This window comes from Sturnus vulgaris, chromosome 7, assembly GCF_052056855.1.
Source record: "Sturnus vulgaris isolate bStuVul1 chromosome 7, bStuVul1.hap1, whole genome shotgun sequence".
Taxonomy (NCBI): Eukaryota; Metazoa; Chordata; class Aves; order Passeriformes; family Sturnidae; genus Sturnus; species Sturnus vulgaris.
This window is the reverse complement of record NC_142249.1, coordinates 24,418,486-24,444,097: the sequence shown is the minus strand read 5'-3', so window position 1 is coordinate 24,444,097 and position 25,612 is coordinate 24,418,486. Positions and strand designations below refer to the sequence as shown.

General features: G+C 37.4%; 1 protein-coding gene across 2 annotated transcripts; it reads right to left on the bottom strand.

Moving 5' to 3' along the window:
• Positions 1-280: 280 nt before the first annotated feature.
• IFIH1 (interferon induced with helicase C domain 1) lies at positions 281-25,397 on the bottom strand. 2 transcript variants are annotated; one of them, XM_014880890.2, is made up of 16 exons: positions 24,890-25,397; positions 22,955-23,111; positions 21,039-21,209; positions 17,120-17,200; positions 13,545-13,765; positions 12,580-12,790; positions 9,338-9,555; positions 8,270-8,386; positions 7,684-7,807; positions 7,363-7,596; positions 5,086-5,342; positions 3,525-3,674; positions 2,667-2,828; positions 2,145-2,335; positions 1,257-1,347; positions 281-1,153 (listed from the first exon to the last, which is right to left on the bottom strand). In XM_014880890.2, the coding sequence occupies exons 1-16, from the start codon at positions 25,337-25,339 to the stop codon at positions 971-973; spliced, it is 3,018 nt and encodes a 1,005-aa protein (XP_014736376.1). In that variant the 5' UTR covers positions 25,340-25,397; the 3' UTR covers positions 281-970. The 2 variants fall into 2 exon arrangements, with proteins under 2 accessions (XP_014736376.1, XP_014736377.1); XM_014880891.2 differs by having other exon boundaries at positions 1,257-1,350; positions 24,890-25,392.
• Positions 25,398-25,612: the final 215 nt, after the last annotated feature.

Here is a 25,612-nt window from a genome sequence, read left to right as displayed (position 1 = left end):
GATGAATGATATCTGGGTGATTTCCCAAGAGGCTATTCTAATAGTGAATTCAATTACTGCTGTAACAACAAACAAACCTTCCTTCCCCTCTCCAATATATTACTTGCAAAGGAAGGGGGGGAGAGGCAAGAAATCTGTGCATGAGATAAATATGGAGAAACATTATGCTATTTTTACAGTCAGAATATACCACCATCCTTTAAATTTCTAGGGTGAGGCTATGGTATTGTTATTGTCTAAATACTTCCAGTGGAAGAGAATTAACAGTATCACAGTTGGCAAAGGTTAATTATAGCAATTTATTGAAAAATATACACAACTCATTATGTAGCCAGTCTAACAATCCTATGAAAATAACACACAGAGAGTCACTTTGGCAAAGTGCATCTTAAACACTAAAATAATCAGTTTCAAGTTAAGGGTCTGATTTTTTGAAATGTCTTCTAAGGCAAACTTAATTTAGTCTGTCAAAGTGTATGAACTTTCAGCTATATTTATGAAGGGAGGAACTCAGTCATGAAAACACTGACGTAGCAACAGTGATTCAGAAATAATGGGTAATCTCTTCTTTACATGGCTCTTCTTTTAAGATACTTTATCTTCAAAATGGTTATAGCATGGAGAAAATAACGACCATGGCATATCTTAAGGTCTCTTTTCAATGGTCTGGGATTGACAAGAGGTCATCTAACACACTTCTGGCAGTGTTGTCACCCTGTAGTGAAGAGACAGGAGTTTGTTCCATAAATACATATGACTACAATCTCTGTCCAGGCGTAAAAATCTGAGTGCAGACAGCAGCTGTGTGACTTTGTCCTTCTCCTTTCTTGTTCCACTTTTTGTCTTCAAGACAGTTTTCTTATGTCCAGGAGCTTTTACAGTGCTTATGATGCAGCATTCTGTATGGGACACAGAAGCCTCTGATCAACAGAGAGAAGTTGAAAAGGGCTTTTATTTTCATTCTAAGTCCTTAATCTTCATCACTTGAAGGATAATGAGCTGCATAATCAAAACTAGGAAACCTGATGGGCAGCTCTCCCCATTTCTTAAAGATTTGCTTTGTTGTTTTCTTGTCTGCAAACACAACCACAAAATTTCTAATCTTCAGACAAGGCAGGTCAAGACCTCGGTGAACCATCATATTTCCCCAAGCCTGCAAGCAGAAGGAAAGTGCATTTCAGATAAAATAAGACAAGATCATTAAACAGAAATAAATACAGACAAGAAGAAGAGTATGAAAATAAGATGTTCCTCACTTGTCCACAGTCTTTGCATATAATTTCCCCATTTGTTTGGTAATCAGCATTCTTATCTTGCAGTGTTTTATTTTCTCTTGTATGATAAAGACTTCTGGAAAACAGACAGCACCCATTAGAATCCACTGGTCATTCCATGCTACATACAAACATATATAAACAGTGACTAAGATTGCTGAAATCAGATATGAAACCTAAAAAGTCATAGACTCTCTGACTGACATTGAGGAGCTTGAGAAAATGCAAGGTCATGCTTCATGCTCCTAAGTAATGATGAAATACACATGCACTCCATGTCCCTCTGCATTTAATTTCATTTCAGGACCTGCATCCTCCCTCATACATCTTAAAGTGGGAGCAGCAGGCTCTTGTTCTAATAACAGACAGATCTAGCTTGGTTTTTCAGGTGCCAGGGAACTGTCCAAGAAATAATACCTGAAAATTAAAGGTTTTCTTTTTATTCCGTATATTATTCCCAACATTAGCTCTTAGCAGAATCATTTGGTTCTGACTACCCAGACCTGCAGAGTTTGTGCACATTCTTGCATCATTTGTTTGGGGAGTACTTGATCCTGAAGGTTACTATTAGCCTGTGCAGAGTGGAATACATACCATCCTACACAGTAAGTGACCTAGTTAATAGTACCACAGAAGCTGCATAATTTTTTTAAGTCTTAAACTCAATTCACTTTGAAATCAGGAATAAGAACAAACATTTTGTTAAAGCTCCTTAACTGTAAACTCCATAGAGCATAGGACCCAACAATATTGGAATAATCTATTTTTTTTTTCTCACGGGGCCTAGAGGGTTACAGGCCGTGATACAGCCTTGATGAAAAGAGAATCTGTTTCTGCCTGAAAGAGATAAAGTAGTTCATAAACACTTACTGGAAATCTTCTTTCACACTGATATGATGCATGTCTTCAATAACTTGTATGTCTTCTCCAGAACATATTGGCTTGTAGCAATTTTTGCATAAGAATTTTATTAGTGAAGGATTTTTCTTGTATGTCTTGCACTGATCTCTCTTTGCCTTCATTTGTTTTTCCACTATACTTTGCAACTGGAAACTCTGAATCTAGAAACAGATCAGGAAAAGCACTGTAACATTCTGCTGGAATGACAGTAATAGTTTTCTTTCTCAGTTATTTCACTGAGTTCACTGTCAACATGGCTTCTAGTCAATTTTCCTTTGCTTGTGTGTTTTCCCCTTACCAACAGAAAACCAGACCTTTCTAAAGGACAAGAAAACAGATTATAAAACAAATATTGGCAAAAGAATTCAAAGCCATATGTAGTAACTAGTATTATTTTAAATTTTTTTCCTCAAGTAGATTTCAAATAAAAATTATTTCATATAATACAAATCAGTTTTCCTTAAAGGGAAAGTGCAGAGTTGCAGTAAATACCTTATTTAAATACTCTTCCTGTGGCATCTTCTGGACACGCTGAATGGCCTTATACATCATTTGCTCACGAAAAATATTCACATCTTCACGTTCAACAGCCCCTGAGCCACTTGAAGCCACAAGAGCATAGGTGCTTTCATCAGATCGAGCTCTACCACGAGCCTACAATTTGCAAGGAATACAAAAATAAACACCACAGTACTCCCTATTACATCACACAACATTTTTTCCTAATTTTGTACATGCACTATTCCATATACACCATCTCCAAAGAGCAGTTTTTTCCATTTAACTCAGACAGATAAAGAATCAGTGAATAACACATACTATTTCTGAAGTATCATCCACAATACCTGTGAGAACTGCTCACGAGATTTGTGATTAGCATGTTTTGCAATGCCAAAACTGTATTCTGTCACCAAAATATAAGCATGCATTAAAATATTAAATATATAAATATTTGTGTTCACAGGTTAAATGAGAGCATGTGTCAGACTGGTATTCTGATATGCAATAACCTCTCCGTAGCTGATGATGGTGTGGTCTCTGTACACTGATGGTACAAATGCCTCTTGTACCAACTGATCTGACGACCATATTCTCGTATCTCTTCTATTAAAAGAGCTTAAATGTTTGTGTAGAACTTTGAACAGATGCTACACCATTACAGAGAGAGGCAAATTTTATATTGCATATGGACTGAGGATGGCAATTGGAAATGAACCTTGTTGCAAGAGTTTTTTCTCTTATAGCATTCAGGTATTTAAAAACTATTTTAAAATGTCAGGTATATGATTCACCATTTGCTCACTGCAAAACAAAATGTTAAAACAAGTTAGGTATGCAGAAAACTCATACCTGCACCATGGCAATTTCATTGGTGACGAGGCCGTAGCGAATAACGATGTTACACTCTTTGATGTCCAGGCCTTCCTCAGCTACAGTAGTAGCAGTTAGTAAATTTATACTTCCATGTCGAAATTTATCAATAACTTCCCTTTGCTCATTCTGTAAATTAAAATCATTAAATTAACTTTCAGTATTAGTTTCTGTTACCAGTTTCTTCTAATTAATGAGTTTCAGGAATTACAGTCCCATCATTTCTGAGCCGAGTGCCAAACATCAAGTGGCTTTAATAACTGCATTTAAGCATCTTGCAAAGGAAGGAGTTCCTATTGAATATAACAGGTGTTCAGCACATCATATTTTGAGAGAGGAGGGAACAGAAGCCAATCCTTTTACAGCAACTGAGCTTGGAACTTCATAACCTACATCACAGGTACTAGGAGATTTGACAATATAGTTATTCTATTGTTTTCAAATTCTTTAAGTACTTATTCATAAAATGGATTTTCTATCACTTTGGTAATTTCCAATTAAAATATAGACTTCCAGCTCTAGTTCTAAAGCACTTAATATTCCCCATAATAAATGTAGACCATAACATCTGTGTTGCATCAAAAAGAACAATGATACACTTAAAAAAGAAAATATCTAAATCACAGATTTCTGAATCAACTGGGTTTGTCACCAGCTTGAGTAGAGGAACAGAAACTTGCTACTTGGTATAGTCAGTTTCAAAATACAAAAGCTATTTTGTTTGTGCAATGTGTCACAGAAATTAAATATCAAGTCTGATAGAACTCAAGCAACTTTTGGAGAGAATTTTTTGAGAGAACCTTTTTCCTTGCAACTCAGTGGAGCAACATAAAATGGACTCTGCCCAGCAGCAAAACACACCATGTGTGCTTAAATGCTGACATGGGGAGTGAAGAGCAGAACAGAAGAGACACAAAGTACTTTGATTTGAGAATGTTTTAATTGGAAGTATAAATCCCCAGAGAGATGTGGTGCATGAAATCAATGTAATGGTACAAGATGGACACAATTGAGTGATCAATTGTGATATTTTTGGTATGAATTTTGGCAAGTTTTCTTTCAGTGGTTATGCGTCAGCGTGAAGCATGCATATAAATTGGTGTAATTTGATTTAAGCAATGATATTACAAAAAGGCATAATCAGCTTTGTAGTTTTATTTTTCAATTCAGCAGCTAAAATATAACATGAATTACTGTTGTCCTGATAAGTATAAACTCATTTAATGATTCAGTTTTGCTCTTTCCATTTTGTTTACTTTTGCTTCCCATGCCTTGCTACAACTTGGGTCCGTTTTGACTATACAAGGCTCTAGGTAGTGGATGCTGGCTACTCCTATTGCCACAGAATCCAACAGATCGTTACTTGTGGAAATAAAATTATTCCAACATTATTATTCACATGTCTTTATAAAGATAAGTTGCTAGCAAGTATGAAACCAGAACTCTGGGCTCTGAACTTCAGTTCACTGGCCCAGTACTAAAACAAGATGTTTTCCAAAATCATGTACAAGAGGTAATGTTGACATGCATGGTTCTGTACCTGAGTCATGGGCTTCATTTCACTCTTATGTCCACAGCCGATCAGATAATGGGCCCTAATTCCCACTTCTTCAAATTTTGGGTTGTCCTTAATCCACTGGAATAGAGCAAAGGCACTTAGACGAGTCTTTGTGAAAATGATTCCTCGAGGTTCCTCAGTCTTCGTGAATTCCTCCATTAAAGTATTTCTCAACTTTATTAATTTCTCATTTTCATTTTCTGGCTTTCCTGTCAGCTCTTTCAGCTGTTTCTTTTTTGCTTTAAAAAGAACAGATGTAAATTAAGAATATGTAACCATGTAAAATAACAGTTCAAAACAAAATAAACTCCAAAACCCACTAAGCAAAGAGCAACCTTCTATATGATTCTCTCAGCATGGCTAATTCACATTCAGTTTGAAGAGCTGTGGCATACCAATTATTTTTTAAGTGAGTTTATAGCCAAGAAAAACTCTGATCAATCAAAATAAATCACCATTATCTTACACTTTGCCTATATTTCATGGTGAGAATAAGCCAAAGGAAAAACCTGCCTATATACACAAAGTTGGTACAGTCAAATGCACTGTAATAAAGATCTAAATCACAGCTTGTAATATTGACAAAACTATTTTAAAATAACAGAAAAAAAGTCTTACAAGGAGAAACAGATTAATATGCACAGCCTTGGAGCTGGTAATGTTTTTATAAATTTAGGCATAAATTGTCCTTGGGACATGAATTAAAGTAGGAATCCTCACTAGAAACATGCAGTATAGTAGACACCAGCATGGGCACATTGTTATTAGTATTACAGCTCCAAGACATTTCAATGGACTCAGTGAATTATCACATGAATTACTCTCTTTAACTAATCTATTATATAGACCATAAGAAGGGAGGATTCCTCATATGCTTTAAATTTTTAAAACACTTCTAGTATTTAAAAACCTATGTCATTAACAGATGATTATGCAAACACAAGAACACTTCAAGGCAGGGACTGACTTCGTGTGTTAGCACGCTCAGATGCCATGACCCTGTGCAGACTAGGGCAGTGTAACTAATCCAAGGCAATCATACTCAATGTACCACAAACTGCTACTCCACCTAGACAGTGGCTTTATGACTAGTCTTATCCATATTTTAGAATGTAATCAAACATAGAAACACATACAAAAAGTAGACAAACATAACAAACTCCCACAATTTTCCACCTTAGTTAAACCTACACTACGCTCCAGGGGGTCTATCACCCAAAGATGAATTCTGCTCTTAAAGTTGAGAAATTTTAGATTTTCTTCTATTACTCCCAGAACTTTCAGTGGTAAAATCCTAACAAAATGGAATTTATCAGGTTTTTTGGACTTCAATTACCTGCAGAAATAAAAGCAGCCAGAAATTACACTAACGAAACTAAGTTTCCTTTTTAGCTGGTTTGAATTCGTTCTCAGAAACAGCTCACTACTGAAAATCTAAACAAGGGGAATAGACATGTATGAAAAGTCATTAAAACCATGCTGACATTATTTAACCTATAGGGTTTTTTTCATTTCCTGAATTTCTCAATGATAGCGAGAAAAATTTGTAGTTCATTGGATACATGAAGCTGGGTCACACTCTGCAGTATAATCTGTTTTTGTTTGCACCACCCAAGAGCCATGGGTGATGGGAGCAAACTTGTCTAGCTCTTTCTCATTGCAAAGGCAGTAAAGGAAAAAAACTGAGCAAAAAAGATTCATGAATGAATCCTAGTTCCAAGGTGACTGATCTGAAAAAAAGGCAGCTAACTTTGGTCTTTGCAGTTTAATTCTCTAACTAAATGTTCTTTACCTGAAACTAACTCAAAGTCAGCACTTTCCTTTCTTAGTATATAGACAAACAAACTTTGGCAGAAAAGGTTGATTAAGAACTCATAATTTCATTACTTTTGTATTCCATTTGCTCAACCTTTTGCCCCCCAAGAATGTGTACTGAATTACATATTTCATGTATCTGTTAAAGAGTGCCCTTAGGGGCACTTCACTGGATAAAAGCACAGAACAGCTTTTACTTACTAGCAGCAAAAAAAGGTGCCTTTAGGTGGGAGGTGAAGAACCATTATTACATATTATGACATGATCCCACGATGATATATCGTTTAATGCATTCTAAGCTGTATGAACTGGGATGTCAAGGTGCTGTGATAATAAACAACACAGCAATCTCTTGGATGCAGTAACTAATGGGCCCATGAAAACCACAGTAATGCACAATTATGGATTTCAAATATTAAATATCACAATGTATTTTAAACTCACCATGAAATAAATCTATTAGAAATGCATCTGTTTCATCCTGTTTTGATACTGCTGGTTCATCATCATCATCATCATCACTCCTTACTGTCTTCTTACTTTTCTCCTCCTTATAAAAGTTATTTAGGTGATTGTAGGCATCCACCATTCGGATGGTGTCATTTATCTGGAGAGCATCATTGTATTTCTTCAGGTGCTCTGCACAGACACGTTCCCTGCGTTTTTCTTCTTTTGCAGCTAGAAGGGAACAAAAATACAAATAAAGTAATAGGATAGAACGACCCAAAGAAATCCAAAGCTGGGGTATATTTGCCATGCAGTTACCTCTTCTCTCTTCTCTGATCACCCACTGTTCATATGTCTGAGTTCCAAACTCAGACTTTGGATGCAGCTGGCAATAGTTTTGAATTTCTGTCATGATCTCAGTAATTCGCTCTTTAAATGGATCCTAGAAATAAATTGATCAGGTAAAGTAAGTAAGCATCTTCTGGCAACAAAAAATATTGGCTAGTACTACATTGAGTAATTTTTTAAAATTTACACCTTAAATTAAAAAAAGTAAGGCTGCTAACCATGTTTAGTGTTATGGCATTACACAGTTCAGAATATTACAAAAATTATACTGTGAAATAGCACTTTTTAAAAAAATGGAATATTATATCATCACTTCAATACAAATATTTCAGGTTTAGAGGGCTTTTTGATCAGATAACTTAAAATATAACTAACATAAATAAAAATTTAGTTCTATTTGACTTTACTGATAGTTTTTGAAATAGAGGAAAGCAGCAATATTCAAATTAGCACTCTGGATCATCAAAAGTCTATAGAAAAGAAGCACTGGGCAAATGTTTCAAGACATTTTTAAAGGGCAATATAACTTTAATACTGATTTTTTGGAAAAACATACCCTTTTTTTGTCATCTGCAATCACAGTTTTTTTAGATGGTTCCTTCACCCGATTCTTCAATTGGGAGGCATGCTCTTCAACAGTCATAATTCTACATGCATCAAGATTGGCACAGATCTGGAAAAAAAAAATTATTTCTTTAATATTAAATGAGTTATTTCACATGAAAACTGAATTAATGCAACAGAGATTCTTATTTAGATATTGAGGTTTATATAATTTGACTTTCTTCCCACAAAAATTGGATAAAGGCAGTATCAGCACAATAAAATCCACAATAAATGTTTGAAAAACATTTGAGATAAACTGCACAAGTTACTTTTTAGACCAGAAGTGATGCTTGCATGCAGGAAAAAAAATTGTTGATCAGGATGCAAACCAAGTATTTTGAGAAGGAAAATAGCATCAGCATTTTGGAAGAGTAAATTTTGGAGCACAAAATAAATAAAAATAATGGTGAAATAGAAAAAGAGAAAATAAATATTAGGGATTCATTATAAAACTAAGAGCTTTTATGAGAGTAGAAAATTATTTGAGATAATCTTTCTTGGAACACGAAGACATAGAGAGAATTTCTGTGGTAAGTGCACAACTCAACTGGACTTTTCTGCTTTTGACCTCTTCCAAGGAAACGTCATTACGTAATAAGGGAAAACATAACATTATACCGAGCAGAAAAAACAGTAAAGGAAGACTGCCAGGTGATCTTTTCAATGTCTTCAGAAATACAGACATCAAATATGTTGTGTCTCTAATATTAAGGGATACACAGTAAATTATAAGCCATCATTGGAACAATAAGATTTTAGTAACCATAAAACCCTACTACATAATGGATTTCTTGCCTCTCATCTTGCGAATTTTTTTCAAATGAGGCAATCATTTAACTTCCCTTTTCAGTAACCCTACCGTTCCTGTAAAGTAATCTTTGTACATGGTTATGAGCTGAACTTCCATATACAGAAGAAAAAATCAGATTGTCTATTTGGAGCCTAAAAATGACTTTAAAAGTTGTATTTGAACAAGACAATATCCCTTTGATGGTTTGTAAGTGTTAGGGCTATTTACTTTCAGAATATGCTCTTCAGCTTTTGAGTAGGATGTTGCACCTCCTACACCAGGTGAGGCTGTAAGTCCCAGAATTTGAGGCTGTGGGATCAGTGGTTTGTTTTCTTTTGCCAGCTTCCTGTTCTTCATCTTTTCTTTTAAGTAACGTCGCATTATATTGTTGTAGACACCTTCCTTTTGAGTGTGATGACACTCATCAATAATGATGAGGGAAAAATCTGGAAAATAAAAAAGACTCCTAAAGTGAATAATTTTAATTCAAAATGCAGAATTTGAGTGACTAAATCTTATAACATGTTAGGACAGTGTTGAAAAGAACCCATCAGTTTGTCTGAGAACTAATGCACTAGGAAATTGAAATGTTGGAGGAAGGCGTGGATGGATGCTGAATACATTTAATGGACTTTGGAACCTTTGCTACAGTCCTTATGTGCCAAGTAGTTTTGCAGTTCATGTGATGGAAAAAAAGACTTTCTATTTTTGCAAAAACAATCTGATGATAGAAGGAATTTCAGAGAAATATTTTTCATCTCTTACCAATGGTAAGAACATATCAGAGCTGAATGCAATACTATCTTTTATATCCATAACTGTGTTGTCTGACAAACTACATATTGTTTGCTTTTGAAAAGATACATAACATATTAGAAGCCTTTCAGACATTCTTGAAAGGCTTGTTGTGGTCAGAATACGCTTTCATTTTGTAGCAACACAGAGATTTTCTCCATATTAGTGTCCAATTAAAAGATTTATATTACTTTATGGATGTGTTAGTGGAAAGAACAAACAGATTAGTGGGAGCACTACCACTCATCTCTCTTTTGTAGTGGAGGAAACTGATGGAAATTCAGACATGCATTGTGTGCTTTTTGGTCACAGTATATTTACATGCAAGCAATATACTATGCAACAGGGAAAATTAAAATTATTTTTTGTTTAAAATTTCTCAAAAATATAGAAAACATATCTTTAAAGTATCTGCACATGCAGCCAGTGACATAAATTTCAAGGTTCTGAGCTGAAAGATTCATGAACATTTTTCTGTTTCTCTAACAGCAAAACTGGTTTATGGAGCTCCCAGTCCTTCTGTAGCTAGCCAGTAACTCTCTAATTCAACATTGTTTCCAACAATTTGAGGAAAGTCTGTGGACATGACTGCATAGAAGATCACTGAAATGAGCAGGGTTCAACTTTTACATATATTTTTTTTATGGGGACAATTTCCATGGTCTTGTTTACACATTAATGTGTAAACATACTGATGTCCTCAAATTGTTGCATCATTACAAGTCAGTTTTCAACAACTGGCAGCAGAAGTTGGAAATTAACACAACTAAATCAGTCTTAGCTGGTATTGAAGGACCTAAAGAAAGACAGAGACTAAACAAGGGAAGTTATATTTAAAGGCTACACTAAACGCTTCTGCTAGGAAAGTAAGCCAGTGCTCCATGTCAGTGGGGAAAGCTGATTGCCTTCACAGTAGTTCAGGAAGCCAGTCTGGACAGGAGTGATGTAGTTTCAAATCTAAACTTTTATTTATTTCCAAGATTTCTACATATTGCAAGATTTCAGAAGCAGTGCTGGCAGTTTCTCAGTTATTCTGCCAACATGAACTTACTCCCTTTGATTCTGACCATCATCTCTACCATGCATATACCTACAACTACTTGTGGAGAAACTAACCTATCAGAAGAGATATGTTTCTTCTACTAAGGAAGCTTTTACAAAGTCTATACAGTGATTTCAGTCCTTGGTAAAGAGAGTAAACATTTGGTAAAATGCAATTAAGAGAGTCCCCTCCATTTCACTGAGGCTGGAATTCCATGTTATGTGTAATGCAGACCTCTGTGGAAACAGAAGAAAAATGTACGCACAAAAATCTGGAAAAAACTTGTAACTAATCAGGATGATTTATAAAGGCTGCGAGTTAACCAAGTCACAGCCATAGAAATGGAGCTGGCTGTGTTCATGCTTTCTTGGCTTTGGTCCAGCTGAACTTACTAGCACAGGTGTAATAGCATGGAAAAAAATGAGGTGCAGGGCTGCCTGAGTTCTGGAAAAAATGTAGCTCCTTATGAAGGAAACTTTGTGAAGTGTGAAACCCATTCAACCCACTTCATTACACAATCTGGCTGGGACTCAGCCCAATTCTAAACAGGCCAGCAGTTCCAGTAGAAACGTTCAGATGCCTCCATACAGCAATCCAAAATGATTCAGATGTAGGAAAGTTTATTAACTTAGATGCAGTGGAGAGGAAGTAAGTATAAGAAAATTGCTGATACTCTGCCTAGCAAGGCATTTTGAAGGAGGGAATGCAATTCTGAGGTACCCAAGTGGCTCTGCAGGAGTTTGGATCAAGCATACCCCAGTTAGCACTAGGCACTGATAAACCCAGACCAACCTTTCAGGCTTCTCTGCTGTCTCTGTGACACCCAGACCAATACTTTTATCTCAGGGCCATTGTTTTGAATATCACAGCTCTCCTCTACATCCTGCATCATCTGAGGAGCTGATTGCAGGAGAAGTTAACATCTCACAGAGGAAGGCCACTGCAGCCCAAGCCCTGGAGCTGACGTCATGGGCTGTTTGTTCTATTTGTACCTCACTGAGAGATAATAACATTTCCTTTCTGATGTCTCAGAGATACCTGCCACTTTAGCATTCTGGGAAAACATTCTTGCCTTCTTTATCTTTTGCTTTCTTCAGCTTCCTTCATCTGTTGTAGGAAACCATTATATCTGCTGAGCTCAGAGAGACACAGTTATAAGCCATTAGATCACTAAATATTAGCAAAATTACAGGACTTTAAAGAACATAACTTTTACAACAGATTGGCTTTTTTTGGTGTTCCATCGTATTTCTCAAACTACCAAATGCGTTTGAGTTTTGATAGTTTTTTTCTCATCTTGTATATGGCTTCCATGTGATATGACTCAATGCTCTACCAAGCTTGGAAAGTGGAATCAATGTAACTGCATTTGCACAAATTTGTGCTTAAGAATTTATTTAGATAAAATAGGAAGCGTAACAAATATTTAGTACAAATGAACTATAGAGTCTAATTTTGGCCTGTATGCTTATTAAGATCTGATTTTGACTTGCATTTATAAATCAGCTTGCATTTATAAAACGAGTAAATTGAAAAAGACCTTACTGAATGTGGCACATTTTTACTCTGCAATTTTCCAGAATAGAGACATACTTTTATACCCTCTGTAAAGATTTCAGAATAAAAAACTTGCCTGATAAGTGGACACTTTCTTCCTCTTCCTTGGATGCATTTAACAGTGAATTCTCAAGGATCTGTGCTGTACTGATGATGACATCATTTCTTCTGACAACTTCAGGAAATGAGATTTTCAGCTGAGAATCACCACTTAAACCAGTAACCTTATACCAACGCTTCAGGAATGGACTAAACTCTCTTTGTAAATGCTGTTCAACCAATGGGACCTGAAGAAAAGTTTTCAAAGAATTTAAAACATATTAGACATAGGATTAAAAATACATGCCTGTTTGCCACAAATGTTCTTAGGTGAACAAAAGAAAATTAAGCAGCAAAAATCCCAAAACCAATTTCTCCCCTTCAACTTCTCCTGTGAAACCTTCTTGTTCCAAGGACTTTGGTTTAACTGAGCCTTTGAAAGAATGAAAAAACCATGCACGCTCTGGCTACTTAACTGCGCTTATAACGTGCTTTCACAGTTATTCTTATAAGAGGATATGGATATTGTTTACAATTTCAGTATAATTCTTAAATATATTTCTATATTTTAATATTACAATAGGAGATTAATATATATATGCTAAATTTAACTGCAAAAATTACAGCAATTATCAGAAAATCTGACAAAACATTCTTTAACTACTGTGAGACTCATTAGGTGGCCTTCATTAACAAATTGAAACAGAATGTGAAAAATAATTTTTATTTTTTAAAATTCATTACAAAATGAAATAGTACTTTTTCCAATAATGTGGTTATTACAGCACATCTAAATTTGCACTTGCACTGGGGTACATTAACATAATTTGTGCTTGCACCAGGACGATGCTGCAATAGAGACAATAGTCTAGATCTGTATGTCTTTAAACACAGTACACTTGGAGAAGCTGAGAATTGTGTTTATATTCATTTTACAGTGTATGTATTAACAATGCATGATGTTTGAAAAATAATATTCTTTAAAGAATGGAACCAACTTACCTTATTAACAAGTACTATGACTTTTCCAGGCTCTGATGCTCTTTTCTTCTTATCCAAGTGATCTTTGGTAATGTAAACAGCCACTCTGGTTTTACCACTGCCTGTAGGGAGACATATTATAATATTCTCCCCATTCAATGCTGGCTTTGCAACTTCCATCTGGTAATCTCTCAGGGTCAGATCTGGCTCAGGTGAGGCTCTCCTCTCCTCTTCATCTTCATCTAAGGGTACAACAAAATATGTTTCAAACAGGAGGCACAGAACATATATCAGAGGAGTGAAAAAGTGTCAAAGGGAAAAATACTAGTTTACTATCAGAAGCATCTTCAGATTAAATATAAACAGCACAATAGCATAGACAATGTTGCTCTGAGGACCTGTGTAACTCTGGATCAGAACTGCTTCCATCCAGTCACCACTCAGGGCAGCTGGAATAAGCCACAGTACAGCTTCACCCATTTATGTAGAAATGACTGCTAGGTATAAATTCGAACGATACAGTTCAGTAGCACTGGGACCAACAAAGGTTGTGTTTGGAGCTGCAGTATTTACAACCTAGCCAAGCTTCTGTGACGTTCTCATTCATCAATACTGGAATTTATTTGATTACAAGGGAACTACCTTTTTAAATAATTCCCAAAGAATAAAAAATGGACCCATAGAAAGAAAAAAAGAGATCTGGAATACTTAAAAATGGGCAAGGGAGTTATAAAGACCAAATAGATAAGAAAATTCAATTGCCCATACAAGATGGAGCTAACTGCAGAATGTATCACACCTACTCATGGTAGATTACGTTGCCTCAGCCTGACTCACACATAATGCAATTGGATGTTCATTAAAAAGCCATATACATTTGCCACCTAAGGCCAAAGCCTTCCATCTCTTATTGGAAATGCAATGGCAGTGTTTAGATCTATGGCTCACAGAAGAAACAATGTTCTAAATGTAAAAAAAAAATACTGTTGAATTATTTTGAGCAGTAAGAAAAGCATATCAAGTCTCTTGAGTTTACATATATTTAGGGAGTCAGAACTTATTTATAAATATCTTATTATCAGAAGGATTTATTTCAATTGAGTTTTCATGGTTTTTTTTCCTACAAATAACTTTCAATCACTCTTCAGTTATTAACTGCCCTCAGTGAAGAAAATGCACAAATTCATTCTACTAGACTAAAAATGAGGGGAGAAAAACCCTAGTTTTCTTTCCTGATTATATCATTCAATGCAGAATCATGAGGATTTTATTATCACTGATACATTACACACAAAATAAGTATATTTTTCTAGTATTCCTGATTCCATTAAATAAAATTAAACTAACAAAAAGTAATGAAGCTTGATAAAAGACTGCTGATGGAAACATCTGAATGCCATTCTAAAGTGTTTTTTGCTTGTTTTGCCTTTTAGTGTGAGTGCAGTGCTACCTGGACACAGGGACATTTGCACCAGAGAGTACTTGCTGTTACTTATCTGACTCCTACTACTCTCTTTTGAGGAAGAGTGCTGTTTGTTTTCTGGTTGGCTAAATTCAATAGCTAAATCATATTGAAACTAGCACTTTATCACCCATCTGTTTGGTTAAATTTCAGTTCCTTAACATCCTCAATTAACAGTCCAGGCCTGAAAAATATTTAACTTAGCTCTCTCCTAGCTTCTTCAGCCCTTGTTTAGATAAAGGCTAATACAGAAATCTTTTCACAGATTAACGAATTAAATAAATAAAGATTTTTCATCATGCTCAGTAAAACATTAAGGAAGTTGTCTGCCTTCATACAAGGCCCGTGTGAATTGCTGCTCTGGGCTAAAAGAAACATGATAATTATTCTATTGTCCTATTACTACACAATTTTATAAAATGTGGAATGAACTTTGCACATAAAAATGCAGCTGATGACACATGATTCTTTGCATTAAAATCAGTATCATGTCAGTGTCAACAGCCTTACTGCAAAATTTCAAATTATAAAATCCATTAATAGTGCATCTTCATCTTCTTAGCATTTTTTTCTAATTATTGCTCTCACTGAATTTACTAGGCATGATTAAAAAGCATGGATGTTTTTGAAAACTTTTAAACTAGTGGTTTTTAAAAGCCACATGTGTACAGAAAATATAACAAGCAAAAACTGTGAAAAAATCTGTTCTCCATTCTTCACAAAACTGTAGTGTTTTGGATTTTTTTTTTTTCTGGACAGGATACAGCAAATGCCCAATTTGCTTACTGAGAGATACTTCAGGAATCTTAAAGGATGAGGCCATACATACATAGGTGCTGCCAAATGCCAGGAGCCTGGCTCAGTCTGATCAACTGATACAGTGTGCCTGCCTGTCCATAGAATAGAGAAGTTCCCATACCCAGACATTTCATGTGACAGAGTGAGACAAAGAATACAACGTGACTGATGAGTGTCCTCAGTTGATAAAGTGCAAAGTAAGTTCTCTGGAGTTAGCAATACACAGACTAAAAGTAGCGTAGCAATTTAGATCTGAGCTATCCTGAATTTTCTGTGTACTTATAAAATATGTGAATTTTAATATTTTAAAAGGTCGAAAGTGTTTTACAAGTATTTATAATTAACACTTTGCAGGCATAAGATATAGAATATTTACAGTGACCTTACTGACATAATACTAGGTTTATTAGGTTTATCTGGCTTGAAAGGTGCTCAAATTTTTTTCTAGCCCTTGTACAAGACATAGTCCCAGTGCAAATTTTATAAAGGCTAGATTCCAAAGAGTAGTTCTTGAATTCTGTATAGGTAAACAGGCTGATCACCATGGTGGACAGCTCCCAATTTGTTTTGCCTGAGGTTTGAAAAAAAAAAAAAAAAAGGCAAAAAAACCCCACTGGGATGTCTTTTAGAACAGCAATATTTAGTTTGGCTCAGACTTCATACATAGCAAGATAATACCTGTCTGCTAAGTATAATTTACACACAGTCCAATGTCTGGTTTAAAACCATATTTAGAACATGCACATGTGTTTAAATGTGAGATTCACAAAGGTCTTCAGATAGCAACCCCCATTGCTTAGGTTGCTTTTACAAATAAGGTTACTAAGGTACTTGGGTCATTATTCTTCATTATTGTTCTGCAGGTACCCAGGAGATGCTTCTACTCACCTTTTGCTGCCTCTAAAACATTCCTATTCCCTCTCACCCAGGCAGGGGTCAGGCACAATCTAGCTCCTCTCTGAGAGCAAAAGAAACACGTCTGTGTGGCAGCATTTTGGATATCTGTCCAGGTGACTGCACTGGATGACTCCTAGTCTCTTCAGCCTATGTGATTTCATCATTCTGCTTCACTGACCAGTTTGTACCATGAGGATGTCTAGAGACCCGTTCAGATGATCTCAGTAAATCGACTGTTTTGGGGCTAGGACTTAGGTCCAGACCATTAAAAGTGTCATCTGCTTTCTGTTTGACAACAAACCAAGTCTGGCATCTAAATACAGTAAACCAGAGTTTGCAGTGAAAGAAAGCCCTCCACTGAGTTTTGTTTTAGCCCACTCACAGAGTACTTCCCCCAGAGCTTACTTTGCAATTACTAAGTAACAGAAGGGAAACATACCTGAATCACTGGTTGTGTAGCTCTGTCCCAGGTTTTCATCCAAGTTATTGACCCTTCTATCTCCTACGGAGACATCTGACTCTAAATGAAAAACACAAAGAAATGTAACATAATGTATTTGCTGTACAAAAATGAATGGCAAACACATATTGTTTGCTGTCCCCCTATGCTGTTAAAGTAGGCTAGATGAATGTCAGGTGGGAATGGCTGAGATTTAATTTTCTCTATTTTTGGTAATGATAAAAAAAATGAACAATATAATTCATTTTCTTATGGTAGAAAATACCGAGTGGAAGATTAATATCCAAAGCATGGCAAAAGTAAAGCACTATGGGTCATGATTTATTGCTTAAAAGCAGGGGTTCCAGACATGATTACCTGCATAATCAATCCCCTTTAGTGCTATTTTACTGTATCTTTCCAGAAAGGCAAAAAAAAAAAAAAAAGTTGCTGGCAAACTGATCATTCTATTACTCCCTGTAAGCCTAGAGAGCTACATCTGTAGCAGAATAAAAACAAAACCAGAAACTACGATTTTGAAAATTTTTTTTAGGTGTCTTCGTGCAAGATGAAAAGCGCAAACCGCAGTTCCCGAGTAAATGCAAGCAGAGCTGAGTTACTGATCCGTGCGGAGAAGCGGCGACCCCGGCCCGGACCCCGAGCCCGCGGTTCTCGGCGGCTCCGCTGCGATCGGAGATTGCCGTGCTCCGCTCGCCCTCTGCTGAGACATCCTCGCCTTACACGCGCTCATCTTGGGCAGCCAGCGCCATTCATGACGCTGGATTTCCCAAAACTCACTCCTTTAAGTATCTAAGCAGACACCCAGTTCTTCCCGGAAAATTTGCTGCGAACAGCATCACCCGGAGCGATCAGCTCACCGACAGCGCTCTGCAACTGAGCCCACAGCGTGCAGATGGAATCACAATTATAGTATTGACCAAAGTTTTGCTTAATTAGCTAGTGAACTTGTGTTCCCATCAAGTTCTTTCCAGTGAATATCCTATTATGGTCACGTATTTTTCGCAACTTAATACGTAAATACACGTATTTTTCGCAACTTACCGTCCCCCCAAAAAATTATTCATAAAGCAAAATAGATTCTGTGAATAAGAATTTAGTACTGAATGGAAGTTACAGTGTCCTAGGAAGGAATGCCTGGAATATACACTACTGAAGTCTTGGTGACTGAGGTGGAAATTGAACCTAGTCTGCATTCAGTAAAGTTATGAAGCTATCTTACCTACCACTAGGAGCTAGGTATTAGTAGTTTTCCTAACAAATGAATGCAATCAACAGAAAGGCACAAGAAAGAACAAAACCTCACCAGTTACAAGGCATGTTCAAAGACCTCTGACAAACTAATTAGTAGCATTAGTGGGAACTCCCAGCTATGAAGACGACACTGCCATCTCTTGCTTTCACTTTCCAGGAAGCCACATAAAATAGGGAAGGGAGGATAAAATTTAAAATTCTTTGTATCTATTCCATATGGTTTCCCATCTAAAATGACCTTCTGAAAGTCATGAGAATATGAATCCATAAAGTGTTTTGTACACAATTATTTGAATTACAACATGTAGCACGCATGATACAACAATCTCTCAACAGAAAACATAAGTGGTGAAGTGAAATGCAAAATACTCATCTTCCAAATGAAAGGTGGATAGAATAATGTTCTCCTTTTTAAATTGTGGCAACTTAACTGACTTCTTTTAAAAGAAAGTAAGTTTAAAAAGCCCAAATCAGTAAGGAGTTCCAAAATAATGGCGATAAAGGAGTTAATATTCTAACAGCTGTTTTTAACACTTTTGCTAATCTTCCCTTAAGAGTCTTGCTTGCACACTGTAATGCTGAATATTTCACAGGAAGATTTTCAGTCACTTTACACTGAGTACTAAAGTGAGTAGAGAGACAATGGAATGCAATGAAAAGAAAGCCTTGAAAGAGAGCTGCTATTATTTAAATTGTTGTTTATATAAGTAATTTTGTGTAATTTTGTGTGTGTGAAGTTTCTTACCTGTGTTTTTGCATGCTCAATTTTTCTCTAGTTATCTCTTAGGCTAAATATCTATTTCTACTTGTTTTTTATGACCTTACTGCTCTCATACCTTCTGACTGTCTCTGTTTCATCTACCTAAATAAAAGGATCAGGGGAGGTCTCAGATACAATGCAAATGGAGTAATTTGCAATCTGTGCAAATGACTTGAAAAGCTTCTTTCTTCTTGAATATGTCCTTCTCAAGACATAAAGGAATGGTGAGAGTGTACTGCAAAACTGACAACACTTGACAAAATCAAATCACAACCTAGGTGGGTTCCCAACTCAATTGGAAGTAGAATCTGGGTTCCATTTGTATTTTAATCTGCCTGGTCTAAAATTACAGTCTTATGAATTCACGAGAAAGGATGGAAAGAGGAAATGAAAAAAGACCTGAGTGCTGTTAAGTCTGAGTGTGCAAGTGCATAGATATCAGCGGTTACTGCACTTGATGGCTGAACGTGAGGCAGCAGAAATCTCCAAGCAGCACTGCCTCCTGGCAGCCCTTGTTACCCTGCATCTACACTGCTGCTTTGGTTCATCTCAGAGCTGCTTTTACAGCCAATCTGTCAATTGTTTCCACTTACACTACTTTGGTTCATATCACAGAGATGGTGTAGATCAGAAGAAATAAACTGTCAGCTGAAACCAAATGAGATTTGCTCTAACTACTTTGCAGGCACACAGTCCCCATGAGACTGAAGTCAATCTGAACCAAACTGATGGAATCCATGTACTCTTAGCCATTTCACTGCCCAAACTGCTAATACTGACTCTATTAATTTCAGTTCTGTGCTGAGACCGTGGTTGTTTAGCTACAGTTAGCTTGTGGCACACTAGTTAATAACAGATCGATCTAATATTCTGTAATCCTCAACCTGACAAGTAGAAGATCAGGCTAACAACAATGAAAACTTACCCTTAGTAGGTCCAACAAGAGTCTTAGCTTTGTCCAGAATGAATAATCCAGTCGAATCTATTTTGAATTATCATTATATACTGGGCACCTCTTCTTTATACTGCCAAATTATGTTCTAACCTAGGAAAATCAAGTTACTTGCCAACAAGGCATTGTAGTATCCTGTTAATATCATGCTAAATGAGAAATAGGCTACTACTGTTGCACATTGAAAGGCTGCAATTTTTCACAGCCATTAAAAAAAAATCATGTTTGATAAAAAGAGAGCAGCCTTAGCTGTCTTACTCCTTTGGCTGAATAAACCCACTAGTACAATTTCAGGCAGGATTTACCTTAGCTGTAACTATTGTTTGAGCTCCATCCAAACTTGGAACACACGTGGTTCCTGAATCATGCAGTGTATGTTTGAATCACTGGTTCACAGCTGTGTTTGGGCATTGTTGCTGGTAATTGCTGTTGCTCATAATCAACGACCAAGGAGTGTTTTTAAGAGTGGATCTCTATGAACAACAGGCCTCAACCATTTCTGAGTATTTTTACTAAAAATGTACTTCTGTATGTATGTGCAACATGGGAAAGGTTGTTTGATATTCTGTAAGTAAAAAAACTTAAAAAAAAAGAAAAATTACTTGCTGGACTAAGGGACTAAAAAGCACTAAAGGACTTTTCAAAACAAAAAATGCTTTTCAATATAGAGTTTCCAGCCTTCTAGAAAGAAGTACTTAATTCCGCTGCAGTTTTAGTGGTATAAAAACATTCCTCTTAAACTTTGTCAACACTGTATGGAGTTGTCAATGTTAACCCAATTTTGTCATTGGATAGCGTAAGACTACTATGGATAGGTGTGAAATAAAATATTAATCTAATAATATTAACGTTTTTATAAAATATATTAAATATATTTGAAAACTACTCATTTAATCACACAGGTACCAGATCAAAATACCAGTTAGTGGACCAACCTGATGCCACAGAATTATTTTCCATGGATGTTTCCAACACACTGTTCTCACTGTGGAAACTATCATCCACATTTTCTTCCTGTTTCAAATTCTCCTCTGTGACGTATCCTGGTTGGCTTGTAACTTCTGTTTCTTCATTTGTAGTCTGCTCCATCCCATTTTGTTTATTCTCTGTTCCCAGAAAATATGGAGAAATTCTAAGGCAGTTTTATACAACATTTCATTTCTTTTAGTGTGGAGCACAGAAAACACAGAACTAACCTGTATTCATCATGCACGTAACAGTATAGCATACGGTCTTGACTCAGATGTTACAGTTTGGAATTTTGACCTTAATATAAATATTGATTAAGAATTTACTTACTTACAATTAGAAACGAAACTTAAGGAGGTTAATAGATTTATTTTTATGAAGTTCTCAATTTCTGTGCATAGGTGTTTGCTAATAACAAGATATTTTACTGTAACAAATCCCAGGGGGTCAATCTGCAATGATAAAATGTAGCATCAGTGTTCTTCATCCACAGTACCCAATGAAGCTGTTTTCCCTCTATGACCTTATGTCAGGACATGCTCCTGCAGCCACACGCATACAGGACTGCTGTGTACATGGAAAATTACTTATCCTCTGGTAAGAGCAACACCATTCATGCTTTATGCATTAGTCTGGACAGTTTGTTTTGCGGCCTGCATTGCCCAAGATTACAAAGAAATCGCAGAATAAATTCATTCAGTAGTCCATCAACAATTGAATTAAACTTCAGTTTTACTGTATATGGTCTACTGAAAAGTCAGAAATGCAAATGCAAAATGTGAAAAAACTTGAAGATAAAAATTAGAAAATAATATTAATAATTTGCATTAGTACTTTGTTTACCTTACTAATGGCAAAGTAGCGAAGACAAGAATTTAAGCCTCACACAGCTGCAACACAGAATGAAAATTAGGATCACAATAGCTGCTGAGGTATTCCCAGCATCTGAGTTTGACTCAGAATGATCTTCTGAGGTTCTGACTTGGTTGGTCTTGTCCTGCAGACTGCAACACTCAACCATCTTTGAACTGCATCCTTAAACATCACAGCTGCCTGTCTGTGTCTGGCAGTACCATCTGATTCCAGCCCAAAGCTGGAAGAGACGCCCTCGTGTCCCTCTTACCTCAATCTTAATGCTCTGACCCATATGCAGCAACTAAAAGCACAGAGACAGTTCTGGTGAGCTCCTCAAGTCAGCAGGCTGTAGCTGCTAAATGGGAAATCTTTTAAAATAATTTAGTCTCTAAAATTTTATAAAACATATGGGGAGTAAAAAGGGATAAATTATTTGGGGGCTGCTTTCTTTTTTATATTTTAGAATAGAGGGGAGCACTGGGAAAACTTTACAGTATTATAAGCATTATACAGGAATGAAAAGGAATAGCCATTTTACTAGTTAATTGTATTATTTTTGGTAAATTTTATAATGTTTTGAGACTTATGAATGTCTTGAAGTATGCAAAGAACTTTAAAATGCCAAAAATATTTGTAAACCGTTCTGTAAAGGAAACACTTGTATTGAAGAAGAAATTCAGGTAAAGTCTGTTTTGTTTGTTCAAATTAATCTTCAGAGTATTTTTAATGAATGATTATAAACTGAAAACCAATGGGTTTTAAAAGTAAGATTCAGTTTAATTGTAACTAAGTCCATACTGTCGCAATTCTCATATTGCTTAATAAGGATTTTTACTATTTAAAAAGCTATCAATTAAGCTGTTACATAACTTGATTTTGAAATCCCAGGACGATCAAAAGCATTAGTAACAGTGTCGCAATAAAGCAATATGGTGGGAATCCTGCATTACGTCTTAAGTAACAGTACAAAAAAAAAGAAGAAATATTAAAAATCCACGCATCAGTACCAGTGAAATAAGATTATTACCTCCTGTATTTCCACTTAAATCATACGCAAGGTCTTCATGTTGGGTTTCACGGAGAGCAACCAAGAAAGAAGAGAACCAATCTTTCTTCTGGACTATTCTGCTCAGTAGCTCCCTTGCACCATCTCTGTTCCCATGATTGTCAGTAACTGTCTGGATCTAGTAAAATTAAAAAAAAAACAAACAGAAACAACCCTCACACAGACTTCGAAAATGGTCTGAGGAAGTTCTTAAGAATATTATAGGTGCAAAAGCATTTCCCTATCATCATTAAAATATACTGAAAAATAAAGATATAAAGTGGACCCGCCACTCAGCAGAAGAGAATTATTGCAATTTTGTCCAATCTCATGTTGATTCCATATGGTTTTGGGTAGGATATATAAAACCTATGAGATCTGGGATTTAATTGGAGAGACTGGTAGTACTAGACAATGGTTACAACAGAAACCACTATATAATAATTATTAGTATTGTGGAATAATAATTGGTGTTCAGACTGGTTTAGGGTATAGGTAGCATTGATTAAGGAGAAATGGTGTCACACAGTTTACCAAAGCTCATGTTAAAAAGCTTACGTTAACCTGTAACATAACCTCATACATAAAATGGAACATTTCCCTTCTTAAACTCTGGCTTCATCATCTCAACTCCTACTTAAAAATACAATAGCTAAGCCTCTAGAAAGTGGCTATTGCCCTCAAAGAAGCTATGGAACAATGTCCCAAGACTGTCACAAGCAGAACTTGACAAGTGATCATATGGGGAACAAAACCACGACCCCAAGAGCAAAGCAGCCTTAGACAGGTGTTTAGCCTCAAGGGCCATTTTCTCAAGGCTCAAGAATCACGCATTCTGATATGCAAGGAAATGGGCAGGCATAGCAGTGGGTACACCTGACTGAGATTCATCACTAAAAGGAAGCGTGTGGAAAGTGGAAGGCATCAGGAAAGCCTAAACTCCACTGGAGTTTAAACTGGCAGGATTATGAATGGTTTGATGGAAATAGAAACAGCAAGAAGGTGACCCGGGGGAACACGAGGACCCATAACCAGGGAATGGAGGCAGTAGCTTCCTGAAAGACCTCGGCATCTGCCTATTGTGTTACCATGCTTGGCTCCCTAACAATTAGGGTGCATCTGATCATTGCTGCCACCTGATGGTCACAAGACAAAATTATGTATCTTACAGTCATTTAACTGAGATGGAGCATAAAACTACCTCAAAAGTGGATGCAAAGGTTCAGAATGCAAATGTGACTTAGTTCCACCCTTAGTTTACCAGTTTTCCCCTTATTGCTATGGCAACTATTATTTTAATTTTTTCTAACACTGTTTCAGGATATCAATATTTTTTAACTTTCAAGTAGGTTTCACATTCCAGGCAAGTCATTCTTAACCAAGCAGAATAAACAATGGGCAATGTTTTCATCCAAGGTTCACACTTCCTTCTTCCTGTCCAACTGGAATTTCTGCTCACCTCACTGTCTACTGTGACAGTCCTTAGTAAACCTATAGCAAAAAAGCAGACAGAAAATCTTGCTTTATTTTAACTCAAGTATTCTTTAGGATTCTATAGACCATAACTACTTCCTGTTATGGTTCAAGGGCCATAGTGATCTTCTGAGCCTCAGGTCTGTGGCAAAATGATAAGTAAAGTAAGGGATGACACATTTCTTCCACTAAGACGTTGTCTTGGTCCAACCATCTGTTCCTGGCATTTTTTCTTTCCCAGGCTCTTAACTGGCATCCTACCTGCTGGCCCACTGTCAGGAGTCTTCATTGGCTTACCTGGACCCATCATCTCTTTTCCCCCAAGCCTGGGAACTCCGGTTTCATTTTTCCATTTACTGTGCCATTTGTAGTTGTGGCTTCCTACCTGCCCCACGGCCACTGGGGCTGGCCAGTGTGTGCGGCACTGCCTGCGCCCGGACTCACCCGATCCATGTCCTCGTCCTGGAAGATTCCCATCTCCAGGCACTTCTCGGCCACCGGCACGGCGCGCATCCTGTCCACCAGCGTGCCGTGCAGCAGCTGCACCAGCTGCACGCACAGGTCGTGCTCGGCCTCCTCTGCCGGCGAGGGCAGCTGGCTCAGGCTGGGGTTGGCGTAGCAAGCGGCCAGGCCGCAGCCGCCCTGCTCCAGCGCCTGCAGGAACTCGCGGATCCAGCCGCAGCCGCGGGGCCCCCGCTCCACGGCCCGCAGCAGCTCCTCGGCGCCCGCCGCCGCGCCCCGCTGCTGGGCGGCCGCTCGCACCCTGTCCCTGTCCTCCGCGCTCAGCGCCGGCAGCCGGTCCAGCACGGGCTGCACCTGGATGAACCGCTTCAGCCGCGGCCTGAAGCAGGAGATCATGTAGAGGAACAGCTCGTCCCGGGTGCCCTCTGCCATGGCCGCACTCGGGGCTCCCGGGGGCCGCCGATGGGGGCTGCTCCCGGGCCTGGCGAGCAGCGCGGCCGCGAACCCTCCGCTCAGCACCGGACCGCTTTCAGCTTCGCTTGGAGGGTGGTGCGTGAGGGCCCGGCCCCCGGGACAGGGCTCGGCGGGGCAGGGTGGCAGCACTCAGTGCCACTCCTCAGTGCTGAAAACGAAACCTTGTTACGAAACCTTTGACAGTAACCGTGAGCTGAAAATCCCAATCGGAAAGGAAAACACTTCTTTCAC

Bases quoted from the DNA above. Each gene is read 5' to 3' on its own strand.
- IFIH1 (XM_014880891.2), bottom strand. From the start codon at position 25,339: ATGGCAGAGGGCACCCGGGACGAGCTGTTCCTCTACATGATCTCCTGC. The intron at 5,343-7,362 runs GTGAGTTTAAAA...TTCTTTTTAAAG, and splicing joins TCTAATAGATTTATTTCATG to CAAAAAAGAAACAGCTGAAA. The intron at 1,351-2,144 runs GTAAGTGTTTAT...TCTGTTTTCCAG, and splicing joins AGTGTGAAAGAAGATTTCCA to AAGTCTTTATCATACAAGAG.